The following is a 19,555-nucleotide window of genomic DNA, read 5'->3' as shown; positions in this document are numbered from 1 at the left end:
TGCTGTTTTTACTATAAATTTTTTTACAAATTGAGATATCGGTTTATAGATGGTGAAATAATTAAGCAACGAAATTCAATTTGCTAATTTAATTATTTTTTAGCTTTTATTTTTTCTAATCAGATTCAAGGGGAAAACGGGAAAAGGGAAACAATACAAAAGCTATAGTGTTACAAAATAAAAATTACAATTCTAAGAGCATTCCTAGCAGCCTCAACAAATTTTACTCACTAAAATAACCAAAAGTACATTTTTCTCTATTTTAACTATCCACTTTTTTAAAAGCACACTTAAGCGGACTCACTATTTTAACTATCAACTTTCACTATTCTATTTAAATATTCTTTTTCAAATACTTCTTTATATATATATATATATTACTTTTTCGAAGAATATAGAAAGAGAGAAAAGTTATATTATTTTTTATTCATTTGGTGAGTGAATATTACTCACTAAAAATAGTGAAGATTGTTCACTCACCATTTATTTTGGGTTAAAATGGTGAAGCTGAAAATAGAGGATTTTAGTCACCTTTGTTAAATTGCCTCACCAAAATAACCAAAAAATAGTTTTGGTGAGGTTGTAATGGGCCGTTGGGCCGCTTCGCACTTGGTGTTTGAAAGCATTCCCGACAATTCTGTTAATTGTAAATTATAAACTCTTAATCATTTTACCAATTATAAACTGTATATTGAACTATTAGATGTTAATTATGATCATCACTTGGATAATTACTTTTAATTCAAACTTTGTTTACAAAATTTAACTTGGCTCTCATGACTTTTGGTTTTGGTTATTTCGGGTGCACCTTAATTGGAAAAGAAAAGAAAGAAAATTCGTATGCATTACTTCTTTTTACTGTAACTTTCTTTTTCTCTTTCCCTGCCTAGGCTTCTATCTACTTGTTAAGTCACTTCAATCAGTGGAATTGCTTTTTGATACTGTAACACGGATTGAGATACAATATCGTATTGCAAATACATTTTATCTTGGGTTGTTCATTTAGGTTGTGTTTGGTAAGTGAGTTGGTCTAGGCACTGTAGTTAATGTAGATTAATATGAAAAAAAATAAGAATGTTTGATATAAAAAAAAATGAAAAAGTGGTATGAAAAAGTGAAAAAATTTTGTTTTGTAGTGATTTTTTTATTTGAATAATAATAAAAAGAGTGATTTGATATAAAAAGTGAAAATGTTAAAAACGGTTAGACCACCCTGAACTATCACTTGGGGGTTGCCCGGGGGTGATTTGTTCACCTCTTAGCACTTGAAGCCAATATTTTTTGATCGTTTTAATTACTTTTTAATGTGCTATTAAAATTAAATGGACAATCCAAACAAAATATCTTGCACCTATACGGGAGATAAATAGTTTGAAAGATTTTACCAAATAGGTTTATATACATATCTGAACACCACTCTAACCTTAAAAGTCTAAATTAATGAGCTTAGGTCAATTTAAATATATTAACGTACTATTATTTTTCTTTATATTTTTTCAATCTAAAACTCAACGCATACACTCATAACAATTTCAACCAGGCGAGGAGAGAAAAGTGAGTCTTATGTTATAAGACAGCATATATAATATATATATATATTAGAAAGTATAATATTGAGATCCAAAGGCCCATAGGATAGGGGTTCTTCAATTCGTACTTGCAATCGTCGTTTACCAAAACAAAAATTCATAGAAGCTATTATTGTGCACGTAAAAAGTATAAATCATGATGGTTACTCAAGAACAGATGACTTTCTGTGTGTCTACCAATCTTTAGGCCAATCGATTACAGTAGATATATATAATTGAGTGGCAGAGGGAGCCATCAGCCATGCCCGAGGAATGCTACAATGCATTCTCCCCACCATCTACTCACCATCTCTTCACTTGGATTTTGATTTTTTTAAAAAAATAAAAAAATAAAACAAAAAAATAAAGAGAGAAGAGATGGTGGGGAGATGGTGGGGAGAATGCAAAAAAGCATTTCCCGCCATGCCCATACCTTTATTTATTTTTTTTTATTTATTTATTTATTTATTTTTTTGAATTGGGGATGCTCTGATGCGGATGCTGATTGTGATGGTGACGTGGACCACATGTTGGTGGTGAGAGGTGCATGAACAGCCATGATACAACACATAATATAGTGCATGTGAAACTACCTACATATATCCTATGTTGTACTCTACTTCACTAGAGCTTTTTTAACAAAAGAACTATAGTGAAGTATATTTAAATTATTAATTGCGATAATTTATTTTTTAAATTATCAAAATAATGATAATGTATCTATATTTTTGACGAAATTATTTTTACTAAAATAAAAACAAAAATATTATTATTTTTTTTTTTTCAAAAATTTAAGGATATTTTTGTCTTAGTAAAAATCATATAAGGGTAATTTTGTCACTTTGCTAGTATTAGGGGGTACATTATTATTGTTTTGGTAATTTAAAGGGTAAATTGTCGTAATTGATAGTTTGAGAGTAGATTGTCATTGGAGTTGTAGTTTGAGAGAGTTAAGTGGACTTTACCCTTTTCTTTTTTTTCAATTGATTCTCTTCTTGTATTTCTTTGTTTTTCCTTTTAATGTATAGAGCTTATTATCTTATAGCATTTTGATATGAGCAATGTTTTATATTACATTTTTATCATTAAACTATCTGACAATACTGAAGTTCTAATTAACTTTTAACTTAAAAAAAAAAAATAACAATAATGACTGATTAGAAGGTTAGCTGCGATTGTCATGTTAGTATTACAAGATAGTTGTAAAATAAAAATATAATATGTAACATTATTAATTCATTTTGATATTTCTTGAATGTTAAGAGGCCAAAAGCAAACATATGTTTCTAATTGTTGTTATGTAAATTAGATTCTTTAGTTTCATCCTCAGTCTTCATATTAACTAGTTATATTGTCCCATTCTTGCCATTTCAAGTGTTGTGAAGAAGATTTGTTTCATGATTCATATTAAATTTTACAAATTCAATGGTGAATATGTTATCTGCCATTTTAAATTTTTAAATGATGTGACACTACTATTTACACCGTTAAATACAATAAAATTAAATGTAAACTATAAAATTAATCGTCTCCATTTCACTCAAAATAAAAACGATCATATTCCAATTATATATATAGATCAGCATCACCATGAGGTTGACGAAATCAATTAGTGTTCTATTGGATATGCTATACATACTGGTATTTGCTATCATTACCCTTACAGTCATCAGTTGTTGCAGGAATTAATTGCTGCACTAGCTACCACTAACATCACCAATGCCTTTCAATATTCTCTCAATGCCCGGCCTGCGCATCACCGCCTCCAATATTGTGGATGTTATCACACGCAGCACCATTGCCGATAGTCAATGCCACACATGCATGCCACCAACCCTTGAATAATATTGCATCATTCACCACCATTTCTAAAAAGCTTTTAAGTTTTATCCATTAAAGAAAAAAAAAAACACTCAATATCATATGCTCTCATTCAAATTCCTTCTGACTTTGGATGCATGCTCTGTAATTAATGAATGTATTTTAATTTTATTCACAAGAAATTCGGCTTATTTTTAACGTGACAATAAAAATTATTATTAATATAAAATATACAGATTAACTGTTTAAAATTTATTAGTAACTTTCACTTAATTAAGCAAATGAAAGCACGTGTAGCATTTATATTTGTCAAAAGAGGACGGGTGTTGGATACCCTATAAATGCACACCCAACTGCACCATTAATTAACTGGCAACTCCATGCACATGGCGTATTTTATGGTCTGGCCAACTCAAGCTACCCATAGGAAGGGTAGAGAGAGAGAGAGAGAGAGAGAGAGAGAGAGGTAATAAAGAAAAGTAGGCGAAACTACTAAGTATTTTATGTATATTTTCTATTATTATTATTAGTAATAGAAAGGAAATAATGCATGTGGTAGGAGGACTTCATAAATGCTCAATATATATATATATATACCCAAAAAGATTTAGTTAAAAAGAAAAGATATATATGAAGATACATCCAAATACGGAGTATATAGAGCAGCAATGAGATGATTTTGAATATAATATAGGGGGGACTCATTTTTTAGTTGACTATCTTCATCTCATCCCTCGAATAGTAGTGACAGTAATACAAGAAATGAGTGAAGTTTTGTGGTCCTTGTCCTCATCAAAATGCCTCAATCTCTTCCAGATTCAAACAGGCATGATGAGGATTGAGGAGTTTGAGTCCCCCTATTTTAAACCTACATTCAAATATGGAAGCACATGTAACTCACCAGACAAACAATATTAAAAATATGTACGTGTGTGTTTGTCTATTTCTTGTTGGTTTCTTCTTTGTGCCGAACAATTAGTGATCGTAATTCCATCTTGCCCATATATTTTCATGCTAAAATGATCTGTTATTGGTCATCAATGGAAGTCGTTCGAGTCACAATCTCGTTAATACATTTGATGACCGAGAAATGCTATTTAATAAACTACTGTATGATTGTGATTACTTGGCGTTGTGATGTGAGAAAAAAAGAAAAAAAAATGCATAATTGGTTTCTGGTCCCGAATCTATTGTGGGCTAGTGTAAGTTAATTGTGCGCCGACTAGTAAATAAAGGGACCATGTGAAGTGGCTGAGCTGAAGTTGGACAAAATACCACCACCACCATCATCATCATTATGATAACACCGGCCAGTGGATGAGAGAGATGGAGAGGGATGGATGGTGGTGACGATGATGATGATGATGATGGAGGAGAAGAAGATGAAGCCAAAATGGGGGTTCGTTTTCCAAATAAATGAGCATGGCTTTGGCACTCGATTACATGAAGAAATTAAAAGGGACAAAACAAGGACCTAACCACATTGACTACTCGCTCTTCATCCTCAATACCCCTCTTCCTTTCCTTCCATATTTCTACTCATTTCCTCTTGGCTTCTTATAGCTAGTGACCCTGTTCAATGCCTCCATGTGATTTGCACGTGATCGCCATATATGCCGGCCTTCTTTTTTAGTTGGACTTGGGATCCATAGTGGTTGTAGAGATTAAAAACCATTTAAGCCTAATAAATCGTCATAGTTAAGAGTGTTGTTAATTAGGGGTACTGGGTAGAGTTTTTATTATAAGTTAGGCTACTAAACAATTAGATTTATTTGTCAAATTTTGCTGCTTAATTTTTTTTACTATTAAAATACTGTTAAGTGAATTTGTGAGATCTGAATCTTCTGCAAATGTGAGAGAGTTCTTATATGACTCACTTGCCCAAACAGAAGGTAGGTTGCCCACAGTGGCGGATTTACCTAGGGGCGGACACACCTGGTAAAAAAAAAATCATTAAGTCGTATTTTTCAGTCAAAATTTTAAGAGCGCCCCTGGTAAAAAAAATTACCAGGGCCCCTTGGCCTTCTTTTTGTCCTTCAAAAAGGGTCATCAACGTAGAAGTGTGGAGAAAGAAGGCTATTTTTTATTAAGGAGAGAGAGAGAATAAAGTTATATTTTAATAGGGGAGAGAGAGTAGATAATAGTTTATTTTTTAAAAAGAGATAGTGGGTGTATTTTGTAGTGTTTTTGGTCAGAGTTTATAGATAAATTTAGTTTTTTTTTTTTTGCTAAATTTAGACTCTAAGTCTCTTTTTATGTACACTCTAGTCTCTAATGTGATTTATGCTTTGAGATTTGAGACTTTTCTAAAAGAAATAGCCATATGCTAATGGCCCACTAAACGGTATTCATTTTTCTTAGACACTACTAATCATTTAATTGTGCTTAGTTTATTTTACAAGTAGTTTAAATTATTATGTGTTTGTGACGTTGTTAGAAGATTTTTAATAGTTATTTTGATTTTTGTTTTCTTTTTTTGGGTAATTTGATGAGTTTGATTTGACTGTGATACATATATTATGATATAATTAATTTTTGGATTATATTTAACATATTGTAATAAAAATATAATACATAAAGAGAAAAAAAAAATTATCATTATGTTTTATTATTTTTTTGCGCCTCTAGTAACTCCAATTCCTAGATCCGCCACTGGTTACCCAAGACATGCTCGTGCAGGTGAACCCGTAAGGAGTCTTACATTTGATGCCCAAATTACTGAAGATCACTACTTGAGTTTGTAAGAGGTTATAACAAAAGTTGTATTACTCCAAATGCTTTTGTGTAAGATACTGTGTAAAAACTACAAGAAAACACCTAAGTCAAATTTCTAAACTATAATACAATGACAAAGTGACACGTGGTATGCAAGTGGCTCCATTTTATTGGTTTGACCTGTAATTACTTAGGTCTTAGGGCATTAATAAGTGGTTACGTGTCTAGCAAATCAATCTCATATTCTATTTGCATGGCAATCTACGCAGCATAACAACAACAAAAAATAAATAAAAAGTTTGCTTATCATCTTCTAAAATTAATGCAAAGCTAAGTACAATCAGCAAATAATTAAACATTTGGATTTACATTAATTAATTATTTAAAATTGGAAAAAGATTTCAACACGTAAAGTCTTGTGTAAAAGCTAGACTATTCTGGAAAGTGGAAACGCGTTGTCTGCTTTTCTTACACAACCTTTTTCATAAACAAATGTTTCAGAGTTAGTCTTAATAATGAAATCAAATCATCACTTTTTGACCGCCCACCACATCACATGCCGTTTATTTTCTCAACTGAATTATGAACCCTGGCCTAGTTTTCATCTAGATCAACCACTCCTACACTAAAATCTTACGAAAATAAAGGAAAATGTTCCGAGAACAATTTTTATGACGATATAAATTTAATTATTTAGTAACCGATGACGTTTACGGAAGACAAGATTGGTTACCAACCCAACAACAATTGTATATGAGCCTCGAGTATATGCAGGGTCGCCAGTTTTGAAGACAATGTCAAAGTTGTTTTCAACAGTAATGATGAGATACATACATTTGATTGCACCAAATGAATATATGTCTTATATTTTAAGGTGTGTACGTAACAGGAAGGACCCAACGATATTGAAACTGAAGGGGAAATTTCTAAAATTCAAAAAGGTGACTCCAACTTGGAAAGGGCCAAGGTGGGTGCTGTGCAGGTGCAGCCCCTATTTCTGTGTGCCCCTAAGTCTTTAGACTCTCAGAGAAAATTAGAAAAGTAACCAAAAAGGGACAAGGAATGTAATGAATTAATGAAACCCTCTTTCTTTCTTTCAGCTTCTTCTTCTTCTGCATTCTTCGTTTATTACTGGCCTTTGTAATCATGAGTCTTTGCGCCATCATTGCTATGGAAAGCCTCTCTCTCTCTCTCTCTCTCTCTCTCTCTCATGTGCAGATACAGACACAAAATCACAGCTATATGAGTCTTACCCACAAAGCCACCTATTTAAAGTGTAAGAAGTAAGCGTTTTTTTTCCCTCATAGCTTTCTTTCATTCATTCATCTCTTTAAAAGGAAACCCACCTCTCATTTTTCTCAAAATAAACAAACAAAAACAAAATGTGCATTAACTCCTCATCGATCCCACGTTGTCCCTTGCATTCTGCCTTGCGCCATCCACGGCCGCCAAAGCGACAGAACCTCCGAGTTGGCCGGCTTTGCAGGTTCGACCGACGTAACATCTTAATTTCCTCCACAATTCTCTCTGTCTGTCTTTCTCTGTTTCTCTCTCTGTTTCTAACAACGAAGTTGTGTGGGCTGATTTACAGGAGGAGAAGGCTTTTGAAAGAAGCGAAAGAGAAGAAAAGGGTGAGGGCAGAGATGGAAATCAAGAACTTGAAATTGTACATGAAGAACCGGAGCATCATAGAAGAGAACGAGAAGCTGAGAAAGAAGGCTCTGCTGCTTCACCAAGAGAACCAGGCCCTGTTTTTTCAGCTCCAAAAAAAGCTGTCTCAAGAGCAACAGCGACATCAATCACTGATATGAATATATGCTGCCATGCAGAAACTAAAAGAATAGGAAGGAGTAGGAGCCTCGATCGCTTCTTTGATGATCTTTTGGGGGAGTCTCAATGTCTCATATATATCTCCTTTTTTTTTTTTCTTCTTCTTTTTTGGTTTTCTTTGGGGGTAAATTAAGTTTCTTTAAATAATTAGAGAATAATAAGAAATGGGTTTATTAGCCTTTTATGAGTAAGATATATATGCCTAGACATAATGTAGAATTGTTCCACCATGCGTATTTTCTTATGGGTATTTACAGGGAATATGGTGTAGAATACTACAATTATCCATGCCTAAAAAAATCTCATATTACCAATTAATGAATATATAGCTTTATGTTGAATGAGCATTTCCATGGTCTCCAATAAACGGCGATTAAACTCAAAAACGGTAGCCCAGAAAATAGAAACATATTGCAGCTTTAGTGTGTCTGCACATGTCATTAAAGTTATTGATGCAATTAAGGAAGAGCTCAGATCCTATGAATACTAGGGTTAGCAATTTTTAACATGATTCGTGAATTTAACACAAATCTTACACGAAATTAACATGTTAGAGCTAACGAGTTTGACTCATTTAATTAAATAGGTAGGGTTATGATTAACATATATAATATTATACTTATATGTCTCAACACGGTCCTAACCCGACATGCGATATAAGGGTTGACAATTATTTACACGGCCTGCAAACTTGACACGAACTCAATACAAAATTAATAAGTTAGGATTGAGGAGTCTGATTCGTTTACTTAAATAGGTAGAATTATAATTTATTTATATAGTTTTATATTTATATCTCAACCCGAACCCGATACATAAGCACGAATTCCCACCCTTGTGAATACCATACGCACAAGTAAAATAGATCTAGAACCCAAATTTTCACGAGTCGCCTGAAGGAAGAATTTGCCATGTTGAATTGGGCCGAGGCTCAGGAAATGGGGCCTCAGCAGCAATACAAGTATACAACCAAAAATGAGTGTGTCCATACTATTTTGCCCCGTGTAAACACTTTGCAAGAATTCCGACTCCAAGATGAACATCATATATCACAATTTCTTCTTTTTGACATTTTCAATTTGACATTTTTATAATTAACAATTATGGTTGGTAGAACCATTACTCATTATCAAAACCATTAATTAATTAAATTCCTTTATAACTTAATGAATACAAAATTTTAAAATATACAAGACTTCCGATACAAAAATAAGGTTATCTACACATTTTTCACTAAAAGAATTCAATCATCGATCAGCTTTAATATTATCTTTGTAAAATGAGCTCCACTTACCTTTGAAGTGTAGTGCATAAGAATTGAAGACAGAGGATTGAGGCACAAGATATTTGTCTAAAGGTGATGCCAAACAGGTAGTAGAAACAATTAATTTCCCGAATGATAACTGGAGCCGTTTCGTGCACATCGTGGTAGATATTCGACTTAAATTATGTACATTCCCACGATGGCAATGTGGTTTTGTGAATCGAGCAGCCAATTATGCTGATCATGGTCTAGCTAAGATGGCCACCAAGTGTGTCATAGATAGAATTTGGAGAGATGGGACTCCAACTTGTATATGTGATATTATTATGATGAAACAATTTGCTTTATCTATCTGATTTATTAAAGTCATAAGTTTTCTGAAGATAAAAAATAAAAAATAAAAAAATAAAAAAAAAGTTGGAAGTTAGAGGAGAATGAAGGAGATTTGACAGTATGTTTAAAGACAAAAATAGGGTTGAGTTTTACTTACAAGAATAGAAATCCATGTTACGGAATTACCCTAAAAAAAAAAAAAAAAAACTACTAGTTTGGGTTTTATAAATAAAGGTAATTATATTTATTAGTCCTATAATATTTTAAAAATAAACATAACTTTTACTCTTAATAATTAATATTTTGACGTCATTAGTTATACTAAACTAGCATTCCCAATGGAAGAGCCATATTTTTATGTAAAATAGCTCTTTAAAACTCACTTTTATCTAGTTTAACTAAGCCATTTTTAAGTGTCTCCACATCCGATTAGCTATATTTCTAAAAAAAATGTGGGAAAAGATTTGAAAAAAAGATAAAACAGGAGAGAGAAACACTAAAAAATAAAATGGCTCCCTTAAAAAGTGCTGTTACATTTAACTTTTTTTTTAGCTCTTCTAAGAGCATTCCCAATGGAAGAGCCAAATGTTACTTTTATCTAGAATAGCTCTTCAAATGTTCAAAAAACCTCCCACATTGGATGAGCCAAAAATATATGTAAAATAGATATTTGATTACAAGAGCTAAAAAAAAAGTTAAATGTAGCAGCACTTTTTAAGGGAGCCATTTTATTTTTTAGTGTTTCTCTCTCCTACTTTATCTTTTTCTCAAATCTTTTCCCACTTTTTTTTAAAAATATAGCTAATCAGATGTGGAGACACTTAAAAATGGCTTAGCTAAACTAGATAAAAGTGAGTTTTGAAGAGCTATTTTACATAAAAATATGGCTCTTCCATTGGGAATGCTCTAATCAAATATCTATTTTACATATATTTTTGGCTCATCTAATGTGGGAGGTTTTTTGAACATTTGAAGAGCTATTCTAGATAAAAGTAACATTTGGCTATTCCATTGGGAATGCTCTAATAATGCTATATGCTACACTTTTTCTATTTCTTTTCTTTTTTTCTATTTAATGCTATATGTTATATACTAAACAAGTATTCATTTTCCATCCACCAAATGTTAGGAGTAATTCTAGAAGTCTATCTTGTATCATTTTGTATTCTTCAAAAAATGATGTGACTTTTAAAATTATCATTTGATCAAAATCCAATAATAATCGATCACAAGCCCAATGGTAATTTTAAGAGCCACATTATTTTTGGAGAGATACGAAAATAACACAAAAGATTTGTAGCATTACTCATTATTAAAGACCAAGTCACATCAATTTGACGAATTCCAATATATGTCATTACTCTAATTATACAACATAAATGATGTTTATTCATCATCATTTATAAAAAGAGAAATCCAAAAGTTTAGTTGGAGCTACCACATTAACATTGTTAACTAATTGTAATATAATAAAAAATGATATTTAGCATTCTCTAGTCCTTCTATCATTCTCCATTCTATTTTTAAAAAATTAACCATTTAATTTATAAGACCCATATAGATGAAGGTGTGAATCCAACGAATCTAATAGTCAATTTAAAAAATAAATAAATGAGAGAAGGATGGGAGAATCCTAAATAGAATTTAGCATTATCCTTATAAAAAATAGTTAAATAACAGAATATTAGTTATGAGGCACGTGCCTGGAGACATAAACCCACAGTTCCGAAATTCAAACACCACAATTGAATCAATGTAAATCCTTCGTTCCTGTGATCCTACCTATCTCATCTCACTGAAATCCATCCAGGAGGAAATTAAACCTAGGTGCTTTATTGGGATTTCATTGAGAAACTTAAATAGAAGTACTGTAGTAGGACACTTTAGGCAATTTCAATGATAATCAGTACTATCATGGGAAGCATCAACAAGCAACTGCTAATCAAGAGACTCAATGCTACAAAAGGAAATAATACTCTTGTGACTAAATACTACAGACTCACTGCCATAAGAAGTAAAAACTGCTAAATGCATCATATAACTTTATTTATGAATTTATAATGGGTAAAAAAATCCAAAAGACAAACTCAAACTAGCACTTTTTTTTTTTTTTTGATAAGTAACTCAAACTAGCACTTAAAACCGAAACCACGAATCTAGAACAAGGAAAACAAGACTAGTACCGGTCAATCAAGATAAAGTCATCACTATCGAGAACCTTAACATCTTTTTCTCCAACAAAATTCTCCCGGCCAATTTCGTTCACCAGATTCACAAATTCTACCCTCTTTGCCAGAGAAAGTGGTACATATGGGAGCCTGAAAACTGGCCTTACAACTCCAAGTTGTGCGAGAGCCGTGTTTAAGCCAATGGGATTTGGTTCATGAAAAAGCCACTTAATCAGAGGCATGAGCTTCGTATTCAGTGAAGGGTTCTTTCCTCCAAAGATGAGTTCCCGCATTAAACCTGGAGCCAAGTTGCTAGCAACAGAGATCACCCCAGTTGCCCCATGGCTCCATCTAGCATCATGGCACTCATCATCGTTGCCACTCCACACCACTATACCGTTCTCTGTATACTGTTCGACCCGATCATTTCCAGTACACTCCTTCACACCGGCAAAGTTAGCACTCTGGGCTACAGTGTGAATCACACGTGGGGGAATATCTTGGCCGGTCCGTGAAGGCACATTGTATATGATAGTAGGGCCCATGGATAGAACCCTTTCGAAGTGAGAAACCATGCCCTCCAAGGAGGTTTTGCCATAGTAAGGATTAATGTGAAGGGCAGCATGCATTCCAACAGCAAAACCCTGTTCAGTGGCATGAATTGCTTCCCTAGTAGAATTGCTTCCGGTGTTTCCAATTACCTTAATAGATCCACCAAAACAGTTAACCGTGTGGCCGATGAGCATAATATGTTCATCCCAGCTCATCAATTGCCCTTCACCAGTGGTGCCACCAACAATAACACCTTCAACACCATCGACAATCTGCATATTCACCAAGTCATCATATGCTTCTAGATCGAATCTACCATCAGGTAGGTATGGAGTTTTGATTGCTGTTATCAATCTAAGAGACTTTATACTCTCTGTTGATGTCCTGCAAACATAGGAAGAGAATACTTACATTCTATTGCACCAATTCTCTCAAAAAGAGAAGTAGATATTTATCATCTTCACTTTTCAACACCCCACAGCTACAATACACCAACTATTACTGTGAAAAGAAATTAAAATTTATCATCATACTATTTGCTGACAAGGCTAGATTTGTTAACACATAACCATACACACCAATTTACACCATTTGCACACTGCGTGACAAGTTACTCCATATTAGTTTTTGCAACACTCATCAGTCTAGCTTTGGATATTTTATACACATATATAGATACATTTCATATGATGCCTCGGTTCCATTCGCATAATTCAAGCTTTCTTCTTTTATAAAAAAATTTTAAAAAAAAAAAATCTTAAGAGCCCCATGACATACAGATGTTATTGAAATGTTCTATAAGCTTTTCTTTGAGAACCCAATCAAAGGCAGAGAGCTGTTTCCTGTCAAACTCTTAAGTTGGCACACACCCACACGTTTCAAAAGATTAAGTAAAGATGGCACAACCCAAATATTTTGATATGAAAATGCATCAATACAGGAAATATAGATCGATCATTTACCTATTTTTAGATTCCAAACTGCGCATTGGAAGATGGAAATTAGGTATTACAGCAGCTCGCGGAGACCTCCACTTAGCATTCCTAGCTCATAGCAACAGAGGAAACAACATTAACAAACCAACCAAAACAGAGTTTGTGTTAGTAGCATCAAGGCTTAAGAAACCTCGTACTAGGATAGATCAGATTATTAACCAACACAAAAAGGAAAGGGCTCCAGTTTATTTAATTAATATTTAAAACCTCACACCAGATAAAAATCAACTTTTAGTTTATTAATAACAAACAAACAAACAAAACAAAACAAAACAATTTATTAAATTAATCAGATTAACCTCTTATAGCTATCGCCATAGTTGAGACGCGGAGAACACAAGCTATAGCTCTTCAACGTAGCCATTTCTTCGCCTTCAGATAGCGAGCAAACCCGGATCCGAATAACAGGTTGGTCCGACCCGAATAGAGATTGGGAAAGAAACGCGACTGGATGCAAAAGGAGAGAACGGGGGAGGGGCAGAAGTGAGATTTTCAGTGAATCGTGAGGGCGATAATGGTAGTGGAAATGCGGGTGGTGAGGATCGTGGAGCCCGGTGTTTGGTTGAGGGAAGCGAGGAGGTTGGCGAGGCGGGCCATGTACGTTGGATTGTGGAGAATGAGTGGCGGATGATGGCTGGAGAGGAGAGGGCAATGGAGGCTGCGCTAGGGAAAGAGTACCCTGTGTCCTTAGGGTTTTGTTTTGTTGTACTGAGCCAGGCTGTGAGCCGTTGCCCAGTCACTCGGATAGCTTACTTTATGGGCCTCCTTCACTAACGAAACATCTGGTGATGACGCGTGTCACAAACTTCACGTCGTCTCTTTTTTGGGATGAAGCAGTGCTATTTTTCTTTCCGGATAAATGTAAAATTAATCTATTTGATTGGCTTAATTTATAAATCTTAGAAGTATGAAAAATAATTAAGAGGTTATTGAAATATGCTAAAATAATAATTTAATCATTGCAGTTAAACTCCGTTAAAATACTTGATAGATTCCGTTAATGTGACACATCAGCACTAATAAAATAATGACATGCATCACTTTAAATAAAAAATATATAAAATTTAAAAAATTAATTAAAAGAAATAAATAAGAAAGGGGTGGCTGAGAATTTGGGTGCAAGGGGTCTATGGGATTTTGTTCCCGTCGGAGGAGGAGGTGAACACACCAAAAAAAAAAATTAGAAGCTCAGATCGTTAAGGTAATCACAAAGCCCAGATCTGGTTGGGTGCAGGCATCCATCGTAATGACACTTTGTATCATTTTATTGGTGCTGAAATGTCACATTAACGAAATTCGTTAAATGTTTTAATATAATTTAATTATAGAGAATAAATTGTTATTTTAACCTATCATAAGGACCTCTTAATTATTTTTTATACCTCAAAAAATGATTTATAAATTAGACCAACCAAATTTTGCATTTCCTTTTTCTTTTCTAGTCTATTTATATATATATATATATTCAAATATACATTGAATGCGTAACTAAGACCCACTTTTTTCAACAAAAAAGAAAAAACCACTTGAACAAGAGATGAACAATAATTAAAAGAATAGCAGGTCTCTCTTCCAATTTTATCTTTTAGATTTCCGTTTTTAATCTCATCTTTATCCCTCTAAATTTTTTAAATTAAGAATAGCATGTCTCTTTTCCAATTTTATCTTTTAGATTTCTGTTTTTAATCTTATCCCTTTCATTAAAATATATATATATATATTAAAAATTTGTCTGAGGCAAAGTCGCGAAAGCAGCAAAAATAGAAAGAAGAATGCTACATTTACTCCAAATTTTTTACACCATTGGTGAAAAAATTGTTTAAAGAAGTTAGAATAAGCATATCATTATTTAAATAGAAAAGTATGGTAAGTCCAGGCTGGTATGATGGGCTTCCTATTGAAACCCAACCTGAACAACGATTAATGTTGAGGTTTGGACATACCCAAATTTAAATTGAGTAATGTTATTTAGTAGATTATTATATGATTGTTATATAATTAGAATGACTTTACAATAAATATTAGTATTTATATTTTATATATATATATAAATGCTTATTTAATAACTGATTTTCACTGTCACGTCAATAAATTGTATTAACAGCCTACTAAATAACATTACTCATTTAAGTTTGATGACACATCAACGGTTTGCCAAATGATTTTACTCTAAGTAGTATATTGTTATATGACTGTTATACATCTTGATGGTGTAGTAGTTAAAATCAACCTATATATATATATATATATATATATATATATATATATAGACTAAATCTGCTCATGTAATGCCAATAGACTAAATCTTATAATCATATTAGGATAATAATAAGACTCGATATACTTAGCAAGTACATTTACATAAAGTCTAACCATAAAAATGACAACAATTATATATGACTGAATCTTAAAAACGTGTCTAATAAAAGAGTGCAAAACACTTGGTCAAAGAATACCTAAAATAAAAAAAAAAGTCATGTCATGTAATGATGGTCCCTTGTGGTCTCCTACTTTTCCAACATTAGTGTTGAATGTGGGTCGCTTTGGGCACTTTGGTAATTTGGGATGGCGAAGCCCATACTTTTAGGGGGGATGGGCATTGATGATGGATATTCATAGGCTCATAGGCTCATAGTATATGTGAAGGTTGTTATCGTAAATTAAGTCGCAATATGAAGCCAAATCCCTTCTTGGCGCCTTTGAGAATTTGTAATGCGTTCCCTAAACTTTAGCCGCTTTGTGCCCTTTCTCGTGATAGCTTTTGCATTAAAAACAAAGTCGCTTTTTACGAGGTGAATTTTTACAAGGTGAATTTTTATTTTTATTTTTTCTTGAAAAAATGGTATTATGTAATCTAAGGTAAAAGTTTTTTTTTTTTTTTTTTTAGTGTTTTATGTTTCAATTATTTGTTAATATTTTTATTTAAAAAAAAAAAAGAAAAAAAAAAAGAAGAAGAAGGAGAAAAAATATTACCAAACAAAGCCAGTTCAATGATGTATGCATTACTAATGTATGTGGTTTGTTCATTACCCAAGTGAACCTTTTTAAGATTGGATTCATGTACCTTTTTTTATATCTATGTATGTGTTTAATATCTCTTCGCGGAATATCCGAATCGCCTATATATACTTGGGATATTGTTCGAATTGCTAACAATTTAAGCAGTTCTTTGGCAAGCATCATAATTGATTAAATCTTACTTATAGTGCTGGCTCAATAAATTTGGAGGTTTAAAGCAACAAATTTAAGTGATATTTTTTATATTACCAATAATGCTATTATTTGATAGCTTCCTTAAAACATGAAGAAATTGAGATACGGAAGTATAAAAGGTAAGTAAAGAGAAGCAAAGAAACCCTGAGAAAAGAAGTGTGAGCTGTCATTGCTCTGATACCATGAAAGAATGGAGAGAAATGATTTGGTAAAGCTTGCCAAAACCGTGTGTTCCGTTAATGAAAAATGTTGTTCCGTTAATGAAAAATGCTTTGTTTCCTCTTCTAGTCCTTCTTTCATCCTCTTACTTATTAAAATCATCATTAAATATGCGAGGCTCATGTAGATTCTACACATGACCTTATAAATCCAATAATAATTTTGAGAAGTACGAAAATGGATAAGGATTTGAGTTACTGTAGATATGTACAACACAAAGATCAAAACTATATATATTAAAGGTGTTAACACGGTCCGGTTTTCCAATTTTTTGCCAAAATCGAGACTGAAATCGGGGTACCCCGGTTCTTGGATTTGGGAAACTAGAACCGGGAACTGGGTGCCGGTTAACCGGGGTCCCGTTTACCGACCAGTTCCCGTTTTTACCAGGTCCGATGACTGTTTTTTTTTTTTTTTTTTTTTTTAATTTTTTGAAACCTCATGAAAAAATTGTTTTCTGAAATGAAACCTCATGAAAAAATCATAAGGTTTCATTTCAAAACCATTTAATCACCTTAATATCAAATTGACAAATACCCAAAGCTTAAAGGAAAGATAAATTTATCTTTAAAAAACTGTCAATCCATTCAACCAAACTCACTAATACAAAACTCACCAAGAAAATCATTAAGCACAAAAAGCAAATCTTCAAAAAATGAAGCACATAAAAGCAAACTAACCAAAAAAAAATCTATACCATATACAAAAAGTGGAGAGGAAGAAGAGAAACGGAGGAAAGATGAGAAGAAGAGGGAGAAGGGAAGAAAATGGAAAAAGAAAAAATGAGGAGAGAGAGGAGGCTCTCGGAGGATGAAGAGGAAGAGAAAAAGAAAGAAAGAAGGAAAATAGAAATGATGAGAATACACAAATAATCCTCTTAATTTAACTATGACAAATAAAGAATAAGGTCTAACCGTAAATCTATACCATCATATAAAAAGTAAGTGAGGTGCAATACCCAAAAATCCGGTCAAACTAATTCAAAATTCATTATTTCCTTACCTTTGCGTATTAAAAGACAAAATATCCCCAAATCAAATTCATTATTTCCTTACTAATTAAACTGTGTGAGCTTAATACCAAAGGGCAAAATAATAATTTGGCGCCATCAAAGAAAAATCATTGTTATAGAAGTATTGGCTCTTTTGTATATTAATTTAATATATATATATATATATATATATATATAATATTAAAAAATAATTATTATATATAAATGCACTCGGTTTCGATTTCCCGGTTTTTACCGGGTGCCCAAAATCGAGACCAGTTTTTGGTTTTTTTGCAACCGGTTTCCCGGTTCCGGTTCCCCGGTAATAATAATGTTTTAAGGTCTCTAATACAAGATAACATTATCACTCTATATTGATAAGATTACAACTAGAACATATGGTATAAAGCTTATGCAACACCTGGTATCATGCAGTTGTGGTAATTAAGAGGCTGATGTGGATTTATTTGAATTGGTGAGTAAAATTTGCCATATTAAATATTGACCACCTATTTTTTAAGGAAATGTGTCATTATTTTTTAATAACATTGAAGCCGGATCTTGTTTCTCTTGTCCCTCTGGTTTCTCTCGTTTTCCAAATTTCATCTTTGATCTCTTATTGTCATTTTCGATTGGGAAGGAGGGAGGAGCTCTGACTCCTCATTCTTTGGTGCCGCCACTTTAGACGCACCGGTTTTGGATACTCTCTAAATCAATAGCTTATTCTTCATTTCGCATCTCGATTTCTATAGATGATACCCTCTTTTAGTATGTGGAGACTACCATATCTAGTTGCATACTTAGATACGGTATCCCTTACGCCTTCATCGTCAGCTACCTCTCTCTACGGATATTGCGGTCATGCTTCGCTTAAGTAGCTTTGATCCAATCAATTTTAATACTCTTTTCCTTGTTGCGGTCTCCAAGCTCGCTTGTTGTTGCAGTGGGTTTTGTATCATCTTAAAATTAATATGACTTTTAAAATTATCATTAAATTTATAACGAATGATTATTGAATTTTGATAACATGATAGTGTTTTACCTATCTATATTTGTCTTGATTGCCTAGCCTACCAAGACTACAATGTTTTTACGAGGCATTCTTTCGAATGGCCAATTCTAAAAGATATGGTGGTGGGTGGATGCCACGAAATTGACATATTGGCTAATAAGAAAAAAACCCTTTCTCTTGGTCGATGATGTAAGAGCCTTAACTTATAATCTACTATGATGTTCAAAGTGACAGGACTTCTATTGCCTGTAAATGTAATGACTTTAATTTTTATTGTGATATCTAGAATTTTACTTGCAAATAATAATAATAATAATAATAATAATAAATATGTCGCCTAGATATTTAATGCGGCTTATCTGTCTGCGTCTATCTGTTTAGAATTTTAATTTCAAGCTCTAAATGAGTAGTAACATAGTACCAGATTCGGTTACGACTTACGATGCTGTAAGAAAATACCATATCATATATATAATTTTAATTTTTTTTTAATGATTCAAATTTAATTTTACTCTCCTTATTTCTCATAAAAAAATTATAGAAAAAAGAGTAATGTTATAAGTCACTCTTGTGTCACTCTAAAGATGATGTGACTTTTAAAATTACCATTAACATTGTGATTGATTATTATTAAATTTTGATCAAATAGTGATAATTCATCAATGAAAAGTTCTAGGGAGCCAAATAAATGAACCCAGAAAAATTTATAAACTGACATGGCAATGGTTTTTAAATTAAAAAAAAATGCAGTTTTCTCTCCCTTGTCTGCCACTCACGGTTTGTCACGTCAGTTTGAAAATTTCTCTAGGTTCATTTGTTTGGCTCGGTAGCACTTTCCTTCATCAATTAATGAGACTATAATGATTTTTCCCTA

The 19,555-nt window shown here is 32.8% G+C and overlaps 2 protein-coding genes across 2 annotated transcripts; one reads left to right on the top strand and one right to left on the bottom strand.

Moving 5' to 3' along the window:
• The first annotated feature begins 7,190 nt into the window (after positions 1 to 7,190).
• LOC132187719 (protein LITTLE ZIPPER 2-like) lies at positions 7,191 to 8,263 on the top strand. Its single transcript, XM_059602131.1, has 2 exons — positions 7,191 to 7,590; positions 7,696 to 8,263. Exons 1-2 carry the CDS (start codon positions 7,487 to 7,489, stop codon positions 7,913 to 7,915), a joined length of 324 nt encoding a protein of 107 aa, XP_059458114.1. The 5' UTR covers positions 7,191 to 7,486; the 3' UTR covers positions 7,916 to 8,263.
• Positions 8,264 to 11,546: 3,283 nt separating this feature from the next.
• On the bottom strand, positions 11,547 to 13,949 carry LOC132188533 (4-hydroxy-tetrahydrodipicolinate synthase, chloroplastic). The gene is made up of 3 exons (XM_059603019.1): positions 13,546 to 13,949; positions 13,214 to 13,294; positions 11,547 to 12,635 (listed from the first exon to the last, which is right to left on the bottom strand). Exons 1-3 carry the CDS (start codon positions 13,608 to 13,610, stop codon positions 11,708 to 11,710), a joined length of 1,074 nt encoding a protein of 357 aa, XP_059459002.1. The 5' UTR covers positions 13,611 to 13,949; the 3' UTR covers positions 11,547 to 11,707.
• Between the last annotated feature and the right edge of the window lie 5,606 nt (positions 13,950 to 19,555).

This window comes from Corylus avellana, chromosome ca7 (assembly GCF_901000735.1).
Source record: "Corylus avellana chromosome ca7, CavTom2PMs-1.0".
In the NCBI taxonomy this organism is placed as follows: Eukaryota; Viridiplantae; Streptophyta; class Magnoliopsida; order Fagales; family Betulaceae; genus Corylus; species Corylus avellana.
Note: the sequence above shows the minus strand (reverse complement) of the source record. Positions and strands in the feature narration are given on the sequence as shown.

What these genes read in the sequence shown, in the direction of transcription:
- LOC132187719 (XM_059602131.1), top strand. Translation starts at nt 7,487, where the DNA reads ATGTGCATTAACTCCTCATCGATCCCACGTTGTCCCTTGCATTCTGCC. An exon ending in CGAGTTGGCCGGCTTTGCAG is followed by an intron (nt 7,591 to 7,695) that starts GTTCGACCGACG and finishes GCTGATTTACAG; the next exon opens with GAGGAGAAGGCTTTTGAAAG.
- LOC132188533 (XM_059603019.1), bottom strand. Translation starts at nt 13,610, where the DNA reads ATGGCTACGTTGAAGAGCTATAGCTTGTGTTCTCCGCGTCTCAACTAT. An exon ending in TATGGCGATAGCTATAAGAG is followed by an intron (nt 13,295 to 13,545) that starts GTTAATCTGATT and finishes GCTATGAGCTAG; the next exon opens with GAATGCTAAGTGGAGGTCTC. An exon ending in AGTTTGGAATCTAAAAATAG is followed by an intron (nt 12,636 to 13,213) that starts GTAAATGATCGA and finishes CTATGTTTGCAG; the next exon opens with GACATCAACAGAGAGTATAA.